Source organism: Hyperolius riggenbachi, chromosome 8 (assembly GCF_040937935.1).
Source record: "Hyperolius riggenbachi isolate aHypRig1 chromosome 8, aHypRig1.pri, whole genome shotgun sequence".
Classification (NCBI taxonomy): Eukaryota; Metazoa; Chordata; class Amphibia; order Anura; family Hyperoliidae; genus Hyperolius; species Hyperolius riggenbachi.
Window position 1 is genome coordinate 175,573,499 of NC_090653.1, and position 24,179 is coordinate 175,597,677.

Here is a 24,179-nt window from a genome sequence, read left to right on the forward strand (position 1 = left end):
TCACTCACAACCTAACCTGGGGGGAACCTGTCACTCACTACCTAACCTAGGGGTCCCTGTCACTCACTACCTAACCTGGATGTCCCTGTCACTCACTACCTAACCTGGGGGTCCCTGTCACTCACTACCTAATCTGGGGGTCCCTGTCACTCACTACCTAACCTGGGGGCGCCTGTCACTCACTACCTTACCTGGGGGGCGCCTGTCACTCACTACCTTACCTGGGGGTCCCTGTCACTCACTACCTAACCTGGGAGTGCCTGTCACTCACTACCTAACCTGGGGGTCCCTGTCACTCACTTCCTAACCTGGGGGTCGGGTCCCTGTCACTACCTAACCTGAGGGGCACCTGTCACTCACTACCTAACCTGGGGGGCGCCTGTCACTCACTACCTAACCTGGGGGTCCTTGTCACTCACTATCTAACCTGGGGGTCCCTGTCACTCATTACCTTAACTAGATGGCACCTGTCACTACCTAAACTATCCAGGCCAGCCAGCCCAGCATCACCACCAGCCAACCAGCCCCGAATCACTGTCAAAAAGGCCACAGCATCACCACCAGTCAGGCCAGCATTTACTTCAACCAGCAAAGCACAGCCCAGCATTACCACCAGCCAGGTCACAGCATCACCGCAGCCAACCCAGCCACAGCATCGGCCACAGTATCACTGCCAGCCAACCCGGCCACAGCATCATTGCCAGCCAGGCTACAGCATCACTGCCAGGCCTTTCAGCCCACACATCATCCCCAATCCATCCAAAAACAGTATTGCCAGGCACAGCAGCCAGTTGAGGAGAATTCAGAAGTCAGGTGAGAGGTGTCTACCATATTAAGGGGACATTCGGCCTATTTATGTGAAATGCTGTCTATTTATGTGCCTCATGACTGCCGAATTTGTCATGTTGGGGGCCTCATGATTGCTGAATTTGTTTTGTTGGGGGTCCTCATGATTGCTGAATTTGTGTTGATAGGGGCCTCACGATTGCTGAATTTGTCTTGATGGGGGGACTCATGATTGCTGAATTTGTCTTGTTGGGGGTCACATGATTGCTAACTGCGAGACTATGGGATAAGCTGAATCATCATCATATGAGACAATATCATTAAACCTACTTTTTTAGCTTTTTAAAACAGAAAATAAAACTGGGAGGTTCTAAAAAAATGAATACATTTTTCAGGAGTCGGATGGATGAAATTGTTTATCTTCACAGTTTGTTTTCAACTTGGATTTTCCATAATGTTCATGTATGAGTTAAAACATTTGTACAGTATTTAGTTTCAATTGCTGTTGCCACTTTGCGATAGATGAGTGACTTTTGGGTTGCAGTTTGGGCACTCGGCCTCCAAAAGGTTCGCCACCACTGTCCTAATATCCCACCATTGCTAAGTTCATGTAAATTTGTCTCCATCCGTGACCACACCCACAATCTGGTCCATGGCCCACCCATTTTTCAGCGTAAGGCACTATGCGTGCCGCACAACATAACCCTCATATTTTTCGGCGAGCTAACTGCAGTGTGTTGAATTCTGCTGCCTACAGTATGTACACTATAAGCTGTTCTCCAGTGCCTGCACTGTGTGCTTATCTACCTCCAGTGTGTACAGTATAAGTTGTTACTCTATGCCTTTACTGTTTGTAAACCAGCTGTATCCCTGCTACTTTCAGTATGTACAGTATTAGCTGTAAAGCCTGGTACACACATACAATTTTGATTAGCCAATTTTAGCTCTGTTCATCAAATGCATTGTCTGTTGGCCCACTTACTGCATGGGGGTGGTAAAATTGGTCAGTGATTGACCAATCAAAATTGTATGTGCGTATACATCTTTGATCTATGCCTATACTGATTGTAAATTATCTAAATAAAGGACAGGGGGCTTCATTCAATATTTTAATGGGCAGGCCCATTATCGGTAGCTTACACCGCTGCTAAGTTCATGTACATTTGGCCCCACCCATGGCCACACCCACTCACTGCATGACCACGCCGCATACACCCCCCACCTAGTGCCCACAGGTGCCCCTGATCTCCAAGGACCCTAGGAACTACCCTGTCTCTCACAGTAGGTGGTAGAAATCTGATGGATCTGACTGATTTTGGACTAGCCTGCCTTGGGATTCCCAATTTTTTATTTGTTTTTAAGAGCAATTCATGAAAAACAGTTGCTCACTGCTCAGTCCAACTGCCAGAATAGTATGCAAACAAGTACAGAAGCTGGTAAGCATATTTGTATAGCTCCTTGCCAGGGGGCACTATTTTTTTAAAGCATAAAGGAAATATGCAGAATCCCCCATGAGGAGATAGACTCATCCAAAATCAGCCAGGTCTATTAGAATGTTCACTACCTACTCTAAGTAATAGCTACATAGAAAAATGATATAATAAAAGAATAATTTTATACAGCAAAAATGTACATCATATGTTTAATTATCTGCATGCATTTTAAACTGCAGGAGGACAAATTAATATAAGGCTACAAAGGGCCCTTTCTTGGTATCCTCTGTAGTCAACACAAACAAAAAAAGCTCCACCCAATATATAACAATATATAATGTGCAACCATAAGTGTAAACAGTTTGTAGGCAGCTTCAGAATGAGAATACAGTAAACTGGAGTGATAATTTACTACACATAACTAGGACAGAGTCATGAGCAGAGCATACAATACTAGAAAGAAGTACACATACAGATGCATAACCCATTAACACAGCACCAAACAGAGCACACCGTTATAAGTTAAACAACAACCAAATACTGATTCACAACATCCAATACTTACTCAAAATTCATAACAATGAATACAACAGCAGTACAACACTGGTCTCCATTAAAATGAGAAAGTAACTGCCAGAGCAAAAATTAATTATTTAAAAATAATTATATATGATAGACTTAAAACTTATATATGATATGATAGCTTGAGGGTCAGGCAAGTACAGTAGATAAGAGGGAGCTGACCTGCATGAAAATGGTCATGTGATAGGGAGTGCAAAATATACTTTACTGATACGATACAATGCATTTTATAAGATAATCTGGTTCTTCAAATACATAAAAGTTAGCCTGCATAAGCACGCTTTAGGCTGAAGCAGGTTAATCCTGTGATTGCACCCCACATAATGTCTGTTATGCCCAATGTCAATGCATGATTCTTTACTATGTCATTTTTTGAAAGCTATTTTAATGTTAATGGTTGTAATTTCCCTCACCTATTTTACTTTGTGTTGAACTGCAACACATGTGCACCTGTTTCTGTTCATCTTAACCTCCTTTTTACTTGAACTAATTATAAAAAAAAGCAGTATATGCATTTTTCTGCAGTATTATTGAATTCATATTTTTAACTTTAAGTGAATTGCCAGATAAAATAAAAGAAAGAGCAGGAGAGGGATAGACCTGTAATTTAAAGGGAACCTAAACTGAGAAGGATGTGGATTTTTCCTTTTAAAATAATACCAGTTGACTGACTCTCCTTCTGATCCTGTGTCTCTAAAACTTTTAGCCACAGCCCCTGAACAAGCATGCAGATCAGGGACTCTGACTGAAGTCAGACTGGATTAGCTGCATGCTTGTTTCAGGTGTGAAATTAAGCCACTACTGCAGCCAAAGAGATCAGCAGGACTGCCAGGCAACTGGCATTGCTCTAAAACTCCAATGTCCCTTCTGTAATGCAATTCCCAGAACTGAATTCCATATTCCAGATGCGGCCTTACAGGAGAGCTAAACAGGGTCAGTAATATGCTAGCATCCCAAGTTTTTATTTCCCTCTTAATTCACCTCAACATTACTGTATATTTGCTTTAGCTGCAGCTGCATTGAATATGATTTTTTTTAACTTGTCAACCAGTACTAAAGGATCTCTCCAACTTTGATGTCCCCATGTGTATAATATATATTCTGAATTTACGCCCAATTTTTCTCCATAAAATGACTAATAAAATAGTTTTGAACAAGCATGCAGATCAGGTGCTCTGACTGGACTTGATTAGCTGCATGCTTGTTTCAGATGTGTGATTCAGCGACTACTGCAGCCAAAGAGATCAGTAGGACTGCCAAGCAACTGGTATTGTTTAAAAGGAAACATCTGTATCTCTCTTAGTTACGGTTCCATTCAACCAAGACTAATAGCAATTCACAAACTTTTTTGTAGAGCGAGGGAGGCTAGAACCTCGGCTTTTGTGGTTTTTTTTTTTGTTTTTTTTTTTGCTGTCTGCATCCTAACTGCAAATATTTCCTCCCTTTCTCTCAAAAAGAAAAAAAAATCTGATGATGGTCCTGCTCCTTCTCTATAGAAAACTAAAATGGAGTAAAAAAAAACAACTTTGGCTGATACTCATCATTTGGCTGATCATTACCATAACTTTCCCTATCAGTAGATTGCATTCTTTACTCACAATAGCTTTTGAATCTAATCATGTATCAAGTACTTACTTTCATACTGAACAGGAAGTATTTCCAATGTGAAAAGGAGAAAGCTGACAATCACAGCCTCCATCAAGATGGTTAGCAGCAGTAGGACAATGTTAGCGTGAGCCGCTAGACAACAGGACAAAAATAATGTTATTATTTGGAAAGGGACTTTATAAGAGGTCAGTTATTGCTTAACACAACACTTATATAAATTGTCATTAAATATTACACTCTATACATAAAGAAAGCTATGACACTGCAATGAAATAGATAACACAACTTTATGACTTTTAGATTTTACCAGCATTTATTCAAACTAAGTGCTGGGCATTGTGCAAATAGGGCAATGCACATTCTGTACACAATGCATACTTTGCTTGTATAAGTTTACACAGCTGTGTTACATTACAAGTAACATGTACATTGTGCATATACAAAGTTGAACTTTTCTGTAATGCCTATTTTGAGTATGCAATTAGTTGTGTAAACCCTTGTGCAGTTTATGTGCGCAGTCTGCATATGTACATTTTACAACTGTTTTGTTAAAGGGGAACTGAAGTAAGAGGTATACGGAGGCTGCCATATTTATTTCCTTTTAATCAATACCAGTTGCCTGGCAGCCCTGCTGATCTATTTCTCTGCAGTAGTATCTGAATAACACCAGAAACAAGCATGCAGCTAGTCTTGTCAGATCTGACTTTAAAGTCTAAAACACCTGATCTGCTGCATGCTTGTTCAGGGGCTATGGCTAATAGTATTAGAGGCAGAGGATCAGCAGGGCTGCCAGGCAACTGGCATTGCTTAAAAAGAAATAAACATGGCAGCCTCCATATACCTCTCTCTTCAGTTGTCCTTTAATCTGGTGAAAATGAACATATTCTTGTGAGCAGTCCATCATCCGAATATTAAACAAAGTTCACATCAAGAATCAACAAAGCTTAAAAAAAATCCCAAATGCACATCCTCATATTACACTTAACAATGCATTCTACAATAAGAATTCACATTCACAGTATTTTTTACTAATACCAATCTAGGGGTCACCACCCTACCACCCAAACACTCTTATAATCAGAACTATTTCATCTACAACATAAATGCATGAATCAGGAAGCAAAACCAACCAACCAACCAAACAAAAAACATCCTCTACCTTTCAGTCTCCCAACTAGCCACCCTCTCACCACCAAACTGAGAAAACCCAAGTGCTCAATCAGAACAGAGTATCAAACCTACTCCTGAGCTTTTATTTTCAACAACTGTGTGTTGTGAAACCCTTTTCTCAAGACTGGCATTATGTTTTTTCAGTTAGCTTTAACTCCATTGCACAGAACCGAGTCCTGGGCACACATGACTGGTTCACCGGTTGTCCTTCCTTAATCCATTTTAATAGAAAAATAACCACTAAAGGTTATGACATGTTATTTTTATATGCTCTGACTTGAAGTCATTGACTCTTGATCAGCCATTCAGATAAGGATCATGCTAATTTTTCATTCACCTTCAAGTTCATCAGTACAATTTTAATTATAACAAAGTTCTATGGTTTTAAGTATCTATAGAGTATGTGAATTGATAGTCCTGTTTCTGCTTGCCTCTTTTTTTTTATTTTATATTTTTAAAGTGCAAAATTGCATTTCTACTATACTTACCAAAAGCAATAAGAAATATGTTGATTACTAAGAAGAAGATAGCACCGACTGTGAATCCTGCATCATTGCTTGGAACTATTCCTAGCAAAGAACCTAGTGAATGAACATATGTAGATTACAATGACTACAGCGTAACACAGACCTTATTTATGTCCATAAATGTATATTATTTGAAACATGATGTAAGAGGAATACATAATATTTCTGTCCTTAGTAAAATAATTCACCATTGCTTATACAGTAATAAATTAATGACAAATTAAAAAGCCACCATTAAAAATTGCAGCCAAAATACACATCCTTCCTTTGTATTAGTATCCTGTAAGCAAAAAAAGGTTTCAGTGCAATCAGTTATCCACATTGTCTAGCTAGAATACGTGATTATGTAATCCCAACACCAAATCAGAAAAAAAGCTTACTAGTCACAGACAACCCCCACTACAATGTTGTCAGAGTGTTTTAATTCAGAGAGTGTTTTTTTAAAGTCCAGCCATCAAGTTCAAGAGTACTGATGTCACTTCTGCACAGTAAAGTCTCCTGTGGCCTACCATACAGAAGCAACATCAGTACCATTGAACTTGACAGCAGGGCCTTCTATTATACCACTGTCTGACAACCTGTCAGTGGCTTGTAAGTGGCTGGTAAAGCTTTTTCTGATTTAGTGATCACGTATTCTAACTGGACACCATGGTGCATTGGATAATTGATTGTGCTGAAAACATTTTTGCATACAATATTTCTGTCTTCCATTCAAAAAAACAGAAACAAAAAAAAAAACACTTGTTTACATGCTCACCTTTGGAGTCCTTGGACCTTGACAAAGACTGAGCATGTAAATCAGTTGCTCTGTATTTACTTGGACTGGTTGCATTATTTTGAGTAATTAATTCAGAAACTACTGGAACCAAAAGTTCAGCATGACAGCAGTTTCTCTGGATAGTGGCTGGATAGTGTACTGACTACTCTGACACAGGAGACCTGGGTTCGAATTTCAGCTTTTCCTATTCAGTAAGCAAGCACCTATTCAGTAAGAGACTCCCTAACGCTACTGCCTATACAGCGCATTCTAGTGGCGCTTTGAGTCTGCTAGGAGAAAATGCGCAATGTAAATGTTATTTGTCTTTTCTTGACTCTATTACTCTCCCCGCAAGACAATATTATTTTTATTTTTAATATAAACTGTGCAATCATTTTCCATAGCTGAAAGTTTACTATTATCATTATATAATACTTCAGTACTATTGGTTTTCCTCAAAGAGTGATATATATCTATCTATGTGTGTATTAATGTATTTCCTACCTGCAAAACGTAGCCAGACCCAGGTTGCCCAAACAGCAGAATAACAAAATGGAAGAACTGATCCAAATCTTCGGCCTCCTTGCACATCAATTCTACAAATGTATAGTTGCATAATAGTACCAGGGATAAGTACCCATGGAATTGACAGATGTGCCTGAATAGTGTATCCCATAGAAACATGGATTGATGCTAGAGCAGCTACACCATTGCAGATGTAGAAGAGGGGATCTGAAGAACGGGAGTTGCAATTTTCACTGATGTTTTGCTGTCCATCCTTTTGTAGACGCTGTCTGCCCCATGCCAAGATTTCCTGAAATTTGACACTTGATATCACTGTATTTCCAATGGGTATCAGGACTTTTTCTGCAATTGAATTAACAAGACTGGCAAAGGTTGTGTACAAGGACACTGGTGTAAATATACTGCAAGCTACTCCAAAGAATATTGGAGAAACTCTGCTTGGGATTTGCTGGATTGCAGACACAGTCACTATAGCAAACGCAATGTTGTGTGCTACTTCTAGGACTTCCTTATTCAAAGATAAAAAACAAAACACACATGCAGCAGCAACAAAGAACCAGTCACCAACCATCAGTGCTTTGCTTTCTGAGAGTTGTGCTGATGTGAGGACAACTGTCACAGTAAACTCTTCCCAGGACTTCACCAGCCAGAATGTGGCATGAAAAGCAAACTTTGTAGCATGGTAAATGTCATTTCTCAAATAACTGTAATAGCTTGACAAAACCTGAGACAGGACATTGATGCTGATCCATATAGAACCTACATAAAAGGTTTTCATATAACCAAAACTGTAGAAGGCCAAAATGAAAGGGGAAATGGTGTCACACAAGTAGCCTAATGCCATTGGCTCAGCATACTTTGTATTTTTCTTCTTCTCTTCCCCTGCAGACCTAGAAGAATTACGATTTGCTGTTCCAAGTAGTAGGACATTGAAGAGAGCATTCCCAAAACCTGGAAGTACATATCTCTGGGTAATGCCTTTCAGTAGGAGGGCTCCTGCTCCATAAAGTCCACACAACACTATAATCAACTCAAGTACACCAGAAACTACTAAGGCCCAATTACCAAAAAGGCCCACTGCCTCAAAGATGAGTGTCAGTGTTAAAGCACCAAACACAAAAGGCATAATATAATTGACAGTTGCTGAACAGAAGGCTAGGATGAATGCAATGAAGATGTACGCTGTTAGTCCGGCCACTGCACCCTCATTTACTGGAATCTGAGGAAGTGCTGTTGCAAATGAGCTGTTATGTGTCTCTGATTCTGTACCCACAATGATACGGGTGGCACCATAGCTGCTCCACAAAGCTGAGAAGGCTACAAATGATGTACCACTTAGATGGTCATACTTTCTAAAAGACAGGAATCCTGCAATGAGTTGTGTTACTCCTCCAATCAGTATCAGGTGGACACCTGTAAAATTTAAAGTGAGAAAACATAGATATTAACAGAGATATAAACAGAGATATTAACCTAACTAGCACTCTTGCTTTTCTAGGTCCCTGCTTCGAGTCCCAGCCAGGGCAGTATCTGCACAAAGTTTGTATGTTCTCCTCATGTCTGCGTGGGTTTCCTTCAGGCTTTCCAGTTTCCTCCCAAATCCCCCCCCCCCCCCCACAAAAAAAGACTATCATGCAAATATATACTGACTGTGGTAGGGATTAGATTGTGAGCACCTCTGAGCGACTGTTAGTGACATGACTATGTGCTCTGTAAAGCACTGTGGAAGATGGCACTATACACTGTAAATACTAAATAATAATACTATTTTCAACTCTTTTCTGATCTGCGTATTTACTATTGGACTGCCTATTTATTATTACTTACTATACAATAAAATACAGTGCAGACTGCAATTGCATTTGACTTACCTGCAAGAATATTTTCCAGTCCTCTAGCAGCAACTGAAGTATGAAAGAAGTAGAAGTTTTGCATACAGACAAGAAAAGCACTAACAGCATTTGCAAGTAGTCCCAGCACTGCCGGCTCACTGTAGAACACGGCAGGGAACCCATCCATAGTGGTTCCTTTCATAATAGTTGGCTTTAACAAAGTGTTTTGTCCGGCTCCAATTTGTGAAATTCCAAGAGTGTTTACACACGAGGCACAGAGAGTCCTGAAATGAAATGTTTTACGTATTATTATTGTTTTACAATCTATAGTTATAGAATCTTAAATATGCACCCAATTTATGACTTTCTGCAACTGTGTTAAGTACATTTTAGACTAATTGATACGCTTACTGTAAGTTTCAGAGCATTAGCATGTGCATGGATTCTGCACATTATGAAGCTTTGATTAAATTGTGAAGCATCTTAACAGCAAGGATTCACTAGCTCTGTGCAATTCCATTGACAGTGACTGCAATACACATTTACCAAATACAGCTGACTTGTGAACAGCCATACTAGTATTTGAAATCCAGTTAAATATTTTATTAATCAACCTTTATTATTATCCACTTTCATTATTTATATTATTTCTCCATTCCTTATGATAAACCCTTACTACCTTCTCCTCACCGGTATATATACAGTGGGTTGCAAAAGTATTCGGCCCCCTTGAAGTTTTCCACATTTTGTCATATTACTGCCACAAACATGAATCAGTTTTATTGGAATTCCACATGAAAGACCAACACAAAGTGGTGTACACATGAGAAGTGGAACGAAAATCATACATGATTCCAAACATTTTTTTTTTACAAATAAATAACTGCAAAGTGGTGTGTGCATAATTATTCGGCCCCCTTTGATCTGAGTGCAGTCAGTTGCCTATAGACATTGCCTGATGAGTGCTAATAGAGTGCACCTGTGTGTAATCTAATGTCAGTACAAATACAGCTGCTCTGTGAGGGCCTCAGAGGTTGTCTAAGGGAATATTGGGAGCAACAACACCGTAAAGTCCAAAGAACACACAAGACAGGTCCAAGACAGGTCAGGGATCAAGTTATTGAGAAATTTAAAGCAGGCTTAGGCTACAAAAAGATTTCCAAAGCCTTGAACATCCTAAGGAGCACTGTTCAAGCGATCATTTAGAAATGGAAGGAGTATGGCACAACTGTAAACCTACCAAGACAAGGCCGTCCACCTAAACTCACAGGCAGAACAAGGAGAGCGCTGATCAGAAATGCAGTCAAGAGGCCCATGGTGACTCTGGATGAGCTGCAGAGACTCTGTCCATAGGACAACTATTAGTCATGCACTGTACAAAGTTGGCTTTTATGGAAGAGTGGCAAGAAGAAAGGCATTGTTAACAGAAAGCATAATAAGTCCCATTTGCAGTTTGCCACAAGCCATGTGGGGGACACAGCAAGCATGTGGAAGAAGGTGCTCTGGTCATATGAGACCAAAATGGAACTTTTTGGCCAAAATGTAAAACGCTATGTGTGGCAGAAAACTAACACTGCACATCACTCTGAACACACCATCCACACTGTCAAATATGGTGGTGGCAGCATCATGCTCGGGGGGTGCATCTCTTCAGCAGGGACAGGGAAGATGGTCAGAGTTGATGGGAAGATGGATGGAGCCAAATACAGGGCAAACTTGGAAGAAAACCTCTTGGAGACTGCAAAAGACTTGAGACTGGGGCGGAGGTTCACCTTCCAGCAGGACAATGGCCCTAAATATAAAGCCAGGGGAACAATGGAATGGTTCAAAACAAAACATATCTATGTGTTAGAATGGCCCAGTCAAAGTCCAGATCTAAATCCAATCGAAAATCTGTGGCAAGATCTGAAAACTGCTGTTCAAAAACGCTGTCCATCTAATCTGACTGAGCTGGAGCTGTTTTGCAAAGAAGAATGGGCAAGGATTTCAGTCTCTAGATGTGCAAAGCTGGTAGAGACATACCCTAAAAGACTGGCAGCTGTAATTGCAGCAAAAGGTGGTTCTACAAAGTATTGACTCAGGGGGCTGAATAATTACGCACACCCCACTTTGCAGTTATTTATTTGTAAAAAATGTTTGGAATGATGTATGATTTTTGATCCACTTCTCACATGTACACCACTTTGTATTGGTCTTTCATGTGGAATTCCAATAAAATTGATGCATGTTTGTGGCAGTAATGTGATAAAATGTGGAAAACTTCAAGGGGGCCGAATACTTTTGCAACCCACTGTATAATATATTTTCTGGTTTCCTGCAAAACATGTACTGTTGGGGGTACTTGAGGAGCACTAAGTTGAGAAACACTGTTCTAGGGGCTGCAAGAAGCCCCAGGTGAGTAAAACTTTTCTTTCTCACCTTTCCCATCTTTTTTCTTGTATCCTTTACATGAGAATACAGGCATTCATTTTTTACTGCTCACAACAGCTGCCTGCATTACCAAAACATAATTCTATATAGATTAAACTGATCAACATATCAAAATTCAATTAACTCCTCAATGATCACTATGCCTGTATATACTAAACAAAGTCACAAAGTTTGCCATTCTCGGTGAGTGTCCGCATAATTCAAGGACTTATTTTATGATCTAATCCCAGCTTGATATGTTGAATAATTGAGGGACAGGGCTTAATTCCTGAAAATGAATTTTTTTAGGTAATAGCACTGGTGTATGAGAACAAGGGCCCTTCAGATTAATCAAAAACAGTTTATAGAGATTTGAAGCAAAAGTGGTGTAAACGTGAAGCAGATACCTAGATGAAGAAGTAGATGTTTTGATTAACTGCCCTACTTGTGCACCATTTCTTCTCCAATTTGCCAATGCACTGGATTTGATAAATCTGCTTGCATTCCAAACCCAACACAAAATGTATTGCTATTGAGATTAGGGCCTGTATGAAATTCACTTTTTCACCTGAGTTTTCTCCTAGGTGAAATTTTCAAACTTGTCAATAATATGCATTTTAAACCACCAACAAGCAAATAAATACTCAAAATAATTTTGATAGTACTTTTTCAAGTACTTTTTTGTACTTTTTCAGTTGCAAAGTGCCAAAAAGTTATTATAAATCGAAGAATTATCTCCTGGAAGAAAACTCAGGTGAAAAAATGAATTGCATATGGGCCCAGATGTCTTGGTCACATGGCCTTCAGCCTCAAAGCAGGAAGTATACAGCAGAAGAGAATACAGCCGACGGGTGAATTGTAAACCTTCTAGATTAAACAGCTTACTTCCTCAATGCTTCCTGTAACTGCTTATTTAATAATGAAGCTTTTCTCAGCAAGACTACTGTCAATTTTGCTTTCACTTCTATTCACAATTGGCATATCACTTCACTTTTATTTTATTGACTGTGTTTAGTAAATACAATTCTACTTACTTACTGCATCTTGCTGAAGCGTATAAAAAAGCCCACTCAATTCAGGATAATTTAAAGCTGCTTAAAGCACTAATACTAGGATAACCAGACATTCTCCAAAAGTTGGGCATTTCTTCTGTCCTCCAGGCATTCCAAATATTTATGAAAATGTCCTCCTTTCACAGATTCATGAACAGAGTTTGTAAAACACAAAGAAAAAAATCGAGAGCCCCAATGGTGCGTTATTGCGATTCAATTGATAATCAAAAATGAGTGCGAAGAATAATACTCACAAACGTGGGTTGCCGAGTACAGGCAACCACTAATAGCGCTTGCGGGGAAATTAGGCCAGTCCCCTCTCAGGCTAAGAAGTCACTCTCCGTAGACAGAATTGAGCAATCACACCCATCCAACCAGTGGATACAATTTCGTTCAAAAATATACAGAGGCGCCAGAGGTGAAATAATAGCAACTGAAGTGTCACCAAAGTGAGTGTAGCACCTCTGCCCACCTCCGCAGAGGTGCTACACTCGCTTTGGTGACACTTCAGTTGCTCCTGTTTTATACTGGCTGAGGAAGCGGGCGATAGACCTGCGAAACGCCTTGCAAAATTTGTGGGAGTAAAAATAAATAAATTATTTTATGATTAGTAATATTAGTGTCATTCTTGGGGTGGTAAATCATCCAAGACCCCCCATTTTATGAAATTTTAGTGTATTTTATTCTCATGAACAGAGTTGACTGTTTTTGACTAATTACATATGATACAGTATATTCTGAGATTAAACAATCTTCCACTATTCTCAATTCATCCGCATGATATTACGTTACATTATCATGTTATCAATAATTATGACATCAACAAGTAGTGGGTGTGGCAGCACTGTTTTGTATGACTCCAACGCTGCAATGGAAGTGATGTCAGCAGCGTTGGAGACATAGAAGACAGAGGCACCCAGAGCTCCTTCACCGCCGTGAACGTGGAGGAGGTAAGGACCCGACCACTGCCGCTGCTATGGTTTCTGGAGGGGACAGCCAGGAACGCCCGAGGTAAGGGAGGTGTGGAATTGGGCCCCTCCCAAGTGCTCTCCTAGCACTTTTGTTGATATGTGTGATCTGGCAGTTTGTAATGTGAGCTAGTAAAAAGTCCATTTGACCTTATATGAGTTCACAACATTATGTAAGGAAAGGCTACTCTCCACTTTAAACATGGCTTCCGCCTTCCCACCATTTAATCACCACCATCTTAAAGAGGAATTCCAGTGAGAATAATGTAATAAAAAAGTGCTTCATTTTTACAATAATTATGTATAAATGATTTAGTGAGTTTTTGCCCATTGTAAAATCTTTTAAATCCCTGATTTACATTCTGGCATTTATCACATGGTGACATTTTTACTGCCGGCAGGTGATGTAGCTGCTCCTTGCTTTTTGGCAGTTGGAAACAGCTGTAAACAGCTATTTCCCTCAATGCAACAAGGTTCACAGACAGAAAACTGCCAGGAGTACCATGATCCTCGGAGTTTCTTGTGGAAGGGGTTTCACCACAATATCAGCCATACAGAGATCTGTTTGTGAAAAGGAATAGATTTCTCACGTAAAAGACGGTGTCAGCTACTGATTGGGATGAAGTTCAATTCTTGGTTATGGTTTCTCTTTAAAACAGCAAGATTTCCTGATCTCTGATATCAAAGTTTTATGCTAACTAAAGAATCTCCTATTAGTGATGAGGATGTATAGGATACTTCCAGTACATACAGAGAGCAGCAAAAAATCACCATGGAAGGGACCCTAAATGACCATTTACTTCAGATAATTTAGTAAATGGTTATAACCTCTCATTTTAACCACTTCACCACTGAGGGGTTTTACCCCCTGACCACCAGAGCAATTTTCACCTTTCAGCGCTCCTTCCATTCATTCGTCTATAACTTTATTATTACTTATCGCAATGAAATGAACTATATCTTGTTTTTTTCGCCACCAATTAGGCTTCCTTTAGGTGGGACATTATGCCAAGAATTATTTTTTTCTAAATGTGTTTTAATGGGAAAATAGGAAAAATGTGGGGAAAAAAATAATTATTTTTCAGTTTTCGGCCATTATAGTTTTTAAATAATGCATGCTACTGTAATTAAAACCCATGAAACGTATTTGCCCTTTTGTCCCGGTTATAAAACCATTTAAATTATGTCCCTATCACAATGTTTGGCGCCAATATTTTATTTGGAAATAAAGGTGCATTTTTTTCAGTTTTGCGTCCATCCCTAATTACAAGCGCATAGTTTATAAAGTAACAGTGTTATACCCTCTTGACATAAATATTTAAAAAGTTCAGTCCCTAAGGTAACTATTTATGTATTTTTTTTAATTGTACATTTTTTAATTTTTTTTTAATTACAAAAAAAAAAAAATGGGGAGTGTGGGAGGTAATGAGTTAATTTTATGTGTAAAAGTCATTTATTTGTATGTGAAAAATGTGTAGGGTGTAGTTTACTATTTGGCCACAAGATGGCCACAGTAACTTTTTGTTTTAATGCGACCTCCAAGCTTCCTTCCGGAAGCTTGGAGGAAGAATAAGGAGGCTGGACACGTGAGTTTTTTCTCACAATGATCGCGCTGCCCATAGGAGAGCAGCTGATCATTGTGGGGCTTAGATCAACGAACGGGAATGGATTTTCCCGTTCATTGATCTCTGGGCGAGCGGGCGGCGGCGTGTTTACTAGCGGCGGGCGGCGTGTTTACGAGCGGGAGCGCGGGCAGCGTCGGGAACGCGGAAAGTACGTGTTTCTCCATCCCTGGTTTTTAAAGGATGGAAAAAGGGGCGGAGAAATACGTACGCGCGGGGGTAAAGTGGTTAAAGATCAGTTGCAAATATCCACAAGCTGCAGATCATGTGGCAACTCAGTGATTGGGTGCAATGTCCTACTTAGCACTCATTGTGCAACAGCATAATGAGTTTCCGAGAGGTTGGACTCTTTATTGCCTGGAGTAAGAATATCATCTGAACATGTTAATGTCTTGGTATTTTCTTCACCTCAATGTTATTGAAGAATTAATTTGTAATAGTAATAAAACATCTTCTAGAACCTAAGTTACCACCATACATATGTGTATCCCAAGTACCTGGGTTTGCATCAGGGGATACTTCAATGTGTTGCAGTCAATTCATTATAGCAAGGTTTCAGATAAAAAAAAAAAAATAATGCTTCATATATAAACAAGCCCAAATAGGAATATTTTAGTTAATTAAGTTAAGCATAAAGGAATGTCTGGAAAACATGTACGGTATACACAATTATGCAGTATTCCTAATAAATATACATACATGCAAAAATGTACTTGGTAAATATCTTTCACTTAAGGGTACATGCTGTACTAATACTGAGAAAAAAACATTTTAGTACACAAACAACATTAATATTAACAGATTATTAATGAACAAAGCATGTACGCCTTTTTTGGTTATGGATTTGTTGGTGGACTTTACCTATAAGAAACAGATGATATATAACAAGGACAATCTATAGAGAAATGCATAGCTTAACATAATTCTAAATACTCTGTTACAAGTCTGCAGCACTGTGAGCCTTACCTGCCAGGTAGCAGCTTTACTTTGTGGAATGAGTGCTGACTGAGCCTGCCAGTGAAAGGTATTTATAGCAGCAATTAACCCTCAGGGCGGTAACCTTTATTATTAAGACACCAGAATTTCCAGACTCCTTCCTGTAGATACTGATACTCAGGAATATAACATTATATTGACTTCCTCATACCTGTACACTGATACAGTTAGTGACATCACCATTATCACCAGTTAATTATTGTAGTATATGGTAATTACATTTTAGTTCTACGACATTTTTATTAGCAGCTATTTTAAGTAACTTCCTATACTGCCTTTCCTAAATTACACAAAGCTTTAAACACTAAGTTTACACAGTCATAGTTTTTCTACATTTATGTACCTATAAAAGGGAGCCCTTTTAGGGCCCGTTTCAACTACACGCGGTGCGATGTGGCTACATAGTCGCATTGCACCGCGGCCAAACTGTAACGAAAATACACGGCAATGGAACAGTTTCCACTGCGTGTTGATTATGTGGAGCGAACCGAGAATCTGCAGCATGGTGCAGATTCTCGCACAGCTGCATCCGCGTCCCGTCTTATCCAGTCACTTCCGCATCGGGAGATGCGGAAGTAATGCAACTGCAAGCGGAAGTCTGGTGCAAAAGTTGCAGATGCAAGGACTGGGGAAGAGTCTGTGTGCATGGATAGGGAACTGGCTAATGGACAGAAAACAAAGAGTTGTGGTCAATGGATCATACTCTAAATTAGCAGTGGGGTCCCACAGGGGTCTGTACTGGGTCCAGTGCTCTTCAATTTATTTATTAATGACCTAGTAGATGCAGTAGAAAGCAATGTTGCTATTTTTGCAGATGATACAAAATTGTGCAGAATCATCAACTCTCAGGAAGATAGTGTCATATTGCAACAGGATCTGGATAGGATGGCTATATGGGCACATAAATGGCAGATGAAATTCAATGTTGAAAAATGTAAAGTCATGCATTTTGGTCGTACCAATGGTCTAGCACCATACACAATAAATGGGATACAGTTGGGGACATCAAACTTGGAGAAGGACTTAGGAGTACTCATCGACAACAAGTTAATTAATCGTATTCAATGCCAAGCCGCTACAGCTAAAGCAAATAAAATTTTGTGATGCATTAAAAGGGAAATAAAAACTCGAGATGCTAGCATAATATTGCCCCTGTTTAACTCTCTAGTAAGGCCACATCTGGAATATGGAATTCAGTTCTGGGTACCACATTACAGGAAAGATATTGCAGTTTTAGAGCAGGTGCAGAGACGAGCAACAAAATTGATACGAGGGATGGAAGGTCTCACTTACCAAGAAAGGTTAGATAAACTGGGTTTATTTAGTCTAGAGAAAAGACGTCTTAAAGGGGATCTAATTAACATGTATAAATACATCAGAGGGCAATATAAAAGCTTGGCAGGTGAGCTTTATGTCCCTAGGCCTTCTCAAAGGACTAGTCGACATGATCTGCGCATGGAGGAAAAACATTTTAGCCATTTATTTAGGAAAGGGTTCTTTACAGTAAGAGTGATAAAGCTGTAAATAAATGCATTGCCACAGGAAGTAGTTATGACAAATTCTATACCTGCATTTTAAGGGGGCTTAGATGTTTTCCTTGCATTGAAAGACATCCATGGCTACAATTACTAGGTAATGCCCAGTGACGTTGATCCAGGGATTTTATCTGATTGCGATCTGGAGTTGGAAAGGAATTTTTTCCCTTTTGGGGCTAATTGGACATTGCCTTGTAAGGGTTTTTCGCCTTTCTCTGGATCAACAGGGATATGTGTGGGAGCAGGCTGGTGTTGTACTTTGTTCTCTGGTTGAACTCGATCGACGTATGTCTTATTTCAACCCAAATAACTATGTATCTAAGTAAACGGGCCCTTATAGCCGAGATTGTTGTTGGCTATAAAAGGGCACTAGATATAACTGACATTTTTTGGGCTGTAAAAGCGCACTGGATATAGCCGAGATTTTTTTCCGGCAATAAAATAGTGCTCGATATAGCTAAGATTTATTTTTTTCTATAAAAGGGTAGAGATGGCCTGAACAGTTCGCCGGCGAACTTCCGTTAGTTTGCGATCGAGGAGAACCGCAAACTTTTCTGGAAGTTCGGTTCGCCCCCATAATGCACCATTAGGGTCAACTTTGATCCTCTACATCACAGTCAGTAGGCACATTGTAGCCAATCAGGCTACACTCCCTCCTGGAGCAACTCCCCACCCCCCCTTTATAAAAGGCAGGCATCACAGGCCATTTTACTCACTCGTGTGCCTGCAGTAATTAGAGAAGGGACAGCTGCTGCTGCTGCAGACTCTCATAGAGAAAGATTAGTTAGGCTCTTGGAGGCTTCCTAGCTTGCTCCTTGCTGATTATTATTGCTAAAATAGCACCCCACACTAGCTCTTTTGAGAGCTAATCTTGTTCTTGTGATCTATTTTTTTTTCTGTGCGTCCCACTGACACTTGTGTTGCATAGAAAGCCTTTATAATTCATACTGTGTGTGTGCCACTGCCAGGCCCAGCACATTCAGTGACTACCTGTGTGTGTGACAGGTGCACATTGTAATACCCATTACTGCATATAACTACCTGTTGTTCACAGTGCACCCACCTACCTATGTAAGCTTAGTGCACGCAGTGTCACTGTGCCTGTCCGCTACCTGTCTGTGTGTGACAGGTGCACATTGTAATACCCATCACTGCATATACCTACCTGTTGTGTTCAGTGAACCCACCTCATCACTGCATATACCTATCTGTTGTGTTCAGTGCACCCACTTACCTATGTGAGTGCACGCAGTGTGATATACCACTCCGTGCATACCTGTTAACTGTACCTGTGTGACTGCACATTGTATTAGTCAAGTCAGTGCATACCTTTCACTTCATCCCCCCCCCGATATGGACACAATGGACAAAACAGGTAGATGCAGAGGTAGAGGCAGACCAAGAGGAAGGCCACCCGGCAGGTCTGTGCGAGGTTGTGCTAATGTGATTTTGTGCGGCCCTGGCCCAAAGTACAGTGCTCAGAAGAAGGCACGTCCCATCAACTCCCAAGATTGTCAGGACGTGGTTGACTATTTCACACAGAACACCTAATCTTCCGCAGCCACCAGCACTAATACAAGCACCACATCCACTGCATTTGACACTTCACAGGAGTTCATTGGTGGGGAATTAACTCATTCACAGCCATTATTGTTACAACCACATGAAGGCGCTAAGCAAGTTACACCACCTCATATGTCTGAGTTAGGCGGCGACACTATGGACGTAATGTGTGAGGAGGAGGATGATAATGTACCTGCTGTTGATGCATTTTCGGAGGTGCCTGAGGCAAGCAAAGCTGGGCAGGATGATTATGATGATTATGATGATACGGATCCCACATGGGTTCCTAAGAGACAAGACGACCAAGGGGACAATTCAGAGGGGGAGTCAGAGAGGAGTAGGAGGAGATGAGTTCCTGAAAGAAGCAGGGGGAGCTTGTCGTCAGAAACAGCTGGTGGCAGTGTCCGGCTCCATGTATCGCCACCTATGTACAGCCAGCCAACATGTGTAACGATTGGTGTCAGCAAGAGGCACAAATATCTGATTAAGTGGTGATATACAGAATCACCACTAATGCAGATATGTTAGAGTGAAATAGTCAGTATCTTCCTGATGGTAAATCAGCGGAAGGCTCACTAACACGGTAAGTGCCTGAAATGATCTACTCAGACCAGTGTCACACCCCGAACCTTGATTATTGGGGATCCGCAGTATCGCCAATAATACAAGGATAGACCCGATTATATAGCAATCTGCGGAATTGCTAATAATGCGGGTAGATGTAAAACAGTGGACACACGAACAACATGGAAATAAACAAAGCAGTAAATATTCACAAAGTTGTGGAAATATCCACCACACGGCAATTCCTCAGAGGTGTGGTTACCTCTGAATGGGAACCCCGTGTGTGAGATCCCCCAAAGTGGCAGTGGAGGAATCTCGGCCTCTGGCAGTAACGGTCTGCTAGGGCCGGCGTCTCAGGGAGGCAAGCCTCAGATAATAACCCAACAGTGGGAGACGTTCCACTGAAGGGAGCAAGGTCAGACAGAAAGAGGTTCGGCAACAGTACAGGCGGCAACAGTACAGAGACGTGAGACGAGAGAATAGTCAGGAACCAAGCCAATAGTCGTTAATGGTACGGGCTGGCAGAGTACAGAATCAGGAAGCAGAAGAGAAGTCAAGACAGGCACAGAATCATACACAGAGAATCAATAACAATAATAATCTCCTAGTCTAGGTGTGAAGTCCTTGGTTTCAACACCTGGGATCTAGTGCTGACACAGGGTATCGCAAACACAGACGAAGTGTGACTGAAAAGCACTTCCTTATATACTGCCTGGGAGAGAAGTCTCCACCCCAGGCAGCAACCAATCAGAGCAGGCTAAAATGTCAGCTGACCTCCAGGTCAGCTGACACGCTTTCTAAGAGTATAAAGGCGTGTCTGGTGTGCGGCCGCACCCCTAGAGGCAAGATGGCAGAACCCTGTTGAACAGCATGTTGGTGAGTTTGGAGCAGAGTGCTCGGACGGGTGTGCGCAGCGGATGCGGATGAATTTCCGCATCCCGCGTTGGAAGGTCCGCTTGCCGGACTGGATGCGACCATATTTCCGCAATCCATCCGGCGTTGCAGATTTTTCGTTACAGTACCCCTCCCTCTAGGCGTGGACTCCGGACACGTCCCACCTGGCCTGTCAGGATGGAGCTCATGGAACCGTCGCCTAAGTTTATCAGCATGTAAATCACCTGCTTTGACCCAGGATCTTTCCTCTAGACCGTACCCTCTCCAATGCACCAAATACTGCACTGAACCCTGAACTCGTCTGGAGTCCAAGATCTCCTCAACCTCCCATTAAGGCTCACCATCAACCATGACAGGGTGAGGCGGGAGGGAGTCCACCTGAACAGCTGGTTTCAGGAGTGACACATGAAAGGCTTTCCCCACCTTTAGAGAATGCGGTAACCTGACTCTGTAAGTAACACGATTAACCCTTTCGGAAATTGGATATGGTCCAATATACCTGGGCCCCAGTTTCGCGGATGGCTGCCTCAGAGCTATATGACGAGTTGATACCCAAACCTTGTCTCCTGGTTTAAACTCCCACTCCGCAGACCGTCTCTTATCTGCCTGCCTCTTCTGTATGATGAAAGCCTTTTTTAAATTTTCTCCGACATTAGCCCAAATGCTCTTGAAAGATTCCTGCCACTCCTCCAGGACAGGGAATGGAGAGGTCGACACTGGCAAAGGAGAAAATTTGGGAGATTTCCCATTGACAATTTGAAAAGGCGCATAACCAGAGGACTCATTCCTGAGATTGTTATGTGCGAACTCAGCAAATGGTAGAAACTCCGCCCACTGGTGTTGGGCGTCCGCCACATAACATCTCAGGAACTGTTCCAAAGATTGATTGGTCCTCTCTGTCTGGCCGTTGGTCTGTGGATGGTAACCTGATGAAAAGGACAACGACATACCCATCCCCTTACAGAAGGCCCGCCAGAACCTAGAGACAAACTGGACCCCTCTGTCTGAGACAACATTCTCTGGAATGCCGTGTAATTTAAAGATATTTTGAATGAAAAGATCCGCTAGTTTTTGAGCAGTAGGGAAACCACTCAAAGGCACAAAGTGGGCCATCTTACTGAATCTGTCTGTGACCACCCATATGACAGTCTTCCCATTGGAATCTGGAAGTTCTCCCACGAAGTCCATGGAAATATGTGTCCATGGCTCCTGAGGGGAGGGCAGAGACTGCAAAGTTCCAACTGGAGCCAGTCGGGAGGGTTTGCTCCTGGCACAGACGGTACAGGTCTTAACAAATTCCTTGCAATCTTGTTGTAGAGATGGCCACCAGACAGATCTACACAACAATTCTTGGGTTCGGGTAATGCCAGGGTGTCCAGCATTCTTGTGTCCATGAAACAACTGCAGCACTTTGGGACGTAAAGTACAAGGGACATAAAGAACCCCTCTTGGTTTCCCTTCTGGGACTTCTAATTGAAAAGGACTTAAGAGGCTAGGAAGGTCTTCAACTATCTCAGTGGCTGCCAGGATGATCTCTTTCGACAGAATACTTTCTGAGGAAGGAGATGGAGCAGTTTCAAGTTCAAAACAACGAGAAAGGGCGTCCGCTTTAACGTTCTTACTCCCTGGTGTGAATGTAATTATAAAATTAAAACGGCAGAAAAAGAGAGCCCATCTAGCCTGTCTGGGGGTGAGTCTTTTAGCTTTTTCAATGTACTGTAAATTTTTATGATCCGTGTACACAGTAATTACATGCTCCGCCCCCTCTAACCAGTGGTGCCACTCCTCAAAAGCAAGCTTGATGGCTAATAATTCCCTGTTTCCAACATCATAATTTCTCTGGGCAGGGGAGAATTTTCTGGAAAAAAAAGCACAGGGATGAAGCTTGCCCTGAAGTCCTGAACGTTGAGACAATACTGCTCCTACTCCAACCTCCGAGGCATCCACCTCCACTATAAATGGGTAAGCAACATCTACATGACGTAATATGGGAGCAGAACAGAATGCCTCTTTCAGAGAGGAAAATGCCACAACTGCTTCTTCTGACCAATGAGTGGCATCAGCCCCTTTTTTTGTCAAATTAGTAAGCGGAGACACCACCGAAGAGAACCCCTTGATAAATTTTCTATAATAATTTGCGAATCCCAAGAATCTCTGTAGTGCTTTAAGCCCAGATGGTTGTGGCCAATCCCTTACAGCAGAGACCTTCTTGGGATCCATGGACAACCCTGATGTAGAGATAATGTAACCAAGAAAGGCAATCTCCTTTACCTCGAAAACACATTTCTCTAATTTCGCAAACAATTGATTCTCCCTGAGTCTTTGTAAGACATACTTCACATGTTGGCGGTGTTCCGTGATATTTTTAGAAAATATCAAGATATCATCTAAGTAGACGATTACAAAGCGACCCAGTACCTCCCTAAAAATCTCGTTGACGAACTCCTGAAAAACTGCAGGAGCGTTACACAACCCAAAGGGCATCACCAAGTATTCGTAATGCCCCTTGGGAGTGTTGAATGCCGTCTTCCATTCATCTTCCTCCCTGATACGGATCAAATTGTAGGCCCCCCGTAGATCCAACTTAGTGAAAACAGAAGCCCCGGGAACCTGTGTAAATAAATCGTCGATTAGCGGTAGTGGATACCGATTCTTAATCGTGATCTTATTTAGACCCCTGTAGTCAATACAGGGGCGCAAACCACCATCTTTTTTCTGAACGAAAAAGAATCCCGCTCCTGCAGGAGATCTTGAAGGGCGGATGAAACCCTTCTGCAAATTTTCCTGAATGTACTCGTCCATGGCCAATTTTTCCGGGGACGAGAGGTTGTATAGGTGGCCCCTGGGTGGCATGGTTCCTGGTTTCAAATCTATTGGGCAATCAAAAGGTCTATGGGGGGGTAATTGATCTGCTGCCCTAGGACAAAAGACATCAGCATATTCCTGATATTGTGGAGGTACTCTTTCCACTTGAATCTTAGTAGAACACAAAACTACATTCTGTAAACAATGTTGTGTACAATAAGGCGACCAAGTAGTCAACTGCCCATTCCCCCAATCAAACTGAGGAGAATGTAATCGTAACCAGGGCAACCCTAGTATCACCGTAGAGGTAGACATCTTTAAAACGAAAAACTGTATGACCTCCCTGTGCAGAGCTCCCACTTGCAGCGAGAGGGGAGGTGTCTGACACAGTGGGGACTTTCCTTGCAAAGGAGTGTCATCAATCGCTGTAACATATAAATGTCTTCCTACCGGAAGTACAGGGATATTTAAACTTAAAGCAAAGGTTAAATCTAAAAAGTTAGCTGTTGACCCGGAATCTACAAATGCTGTGGTAGGAAAGTTCTGCCCTT

The 24,179-nt window shown here is 41.4% G+C and overlaps 1 protein-coding gene across 1 annotated transcript in view; it reads right to left on the minus strand.

Annotated features, from left to right (window-relative positions):
• The window catches only part of LOC137528383 (uncharacterized), a 64,193-nt gene extending 47,876 nt beyond the window's left edge, over nt 1–16,317 (minus strand). The window contains exons 1-5 of the mRNA XM_068249675.1: nt 16,238–16,317; nt 9,260–9,504; nt 7,368–8,801; nt 6,068–6,160; nt 4,437–4,541 (exon numbers count right to left, since the gene is read on the minus strand). Of these exons, the coding sequence (XP_068105776.1) occupies nt 4,437–4,541; nt 6,068–6,160; nt 7,368–8,801; nt 9,260–9,422 (1,795 nt within the window). The 5' untranslated portion in view covers nt 9,423–9,504; nt 16,238–16,317. The remainder of the gene's footprint in view (nt 1–4,436; nt 4,542–6,067; nt 6,161–7,367; nt 8,802–9,259; nt 9,505–16,237) is intronic.
• Between the last annotated feature and the right edge of the window lie 7,862 nt (nt 16,318–24,179).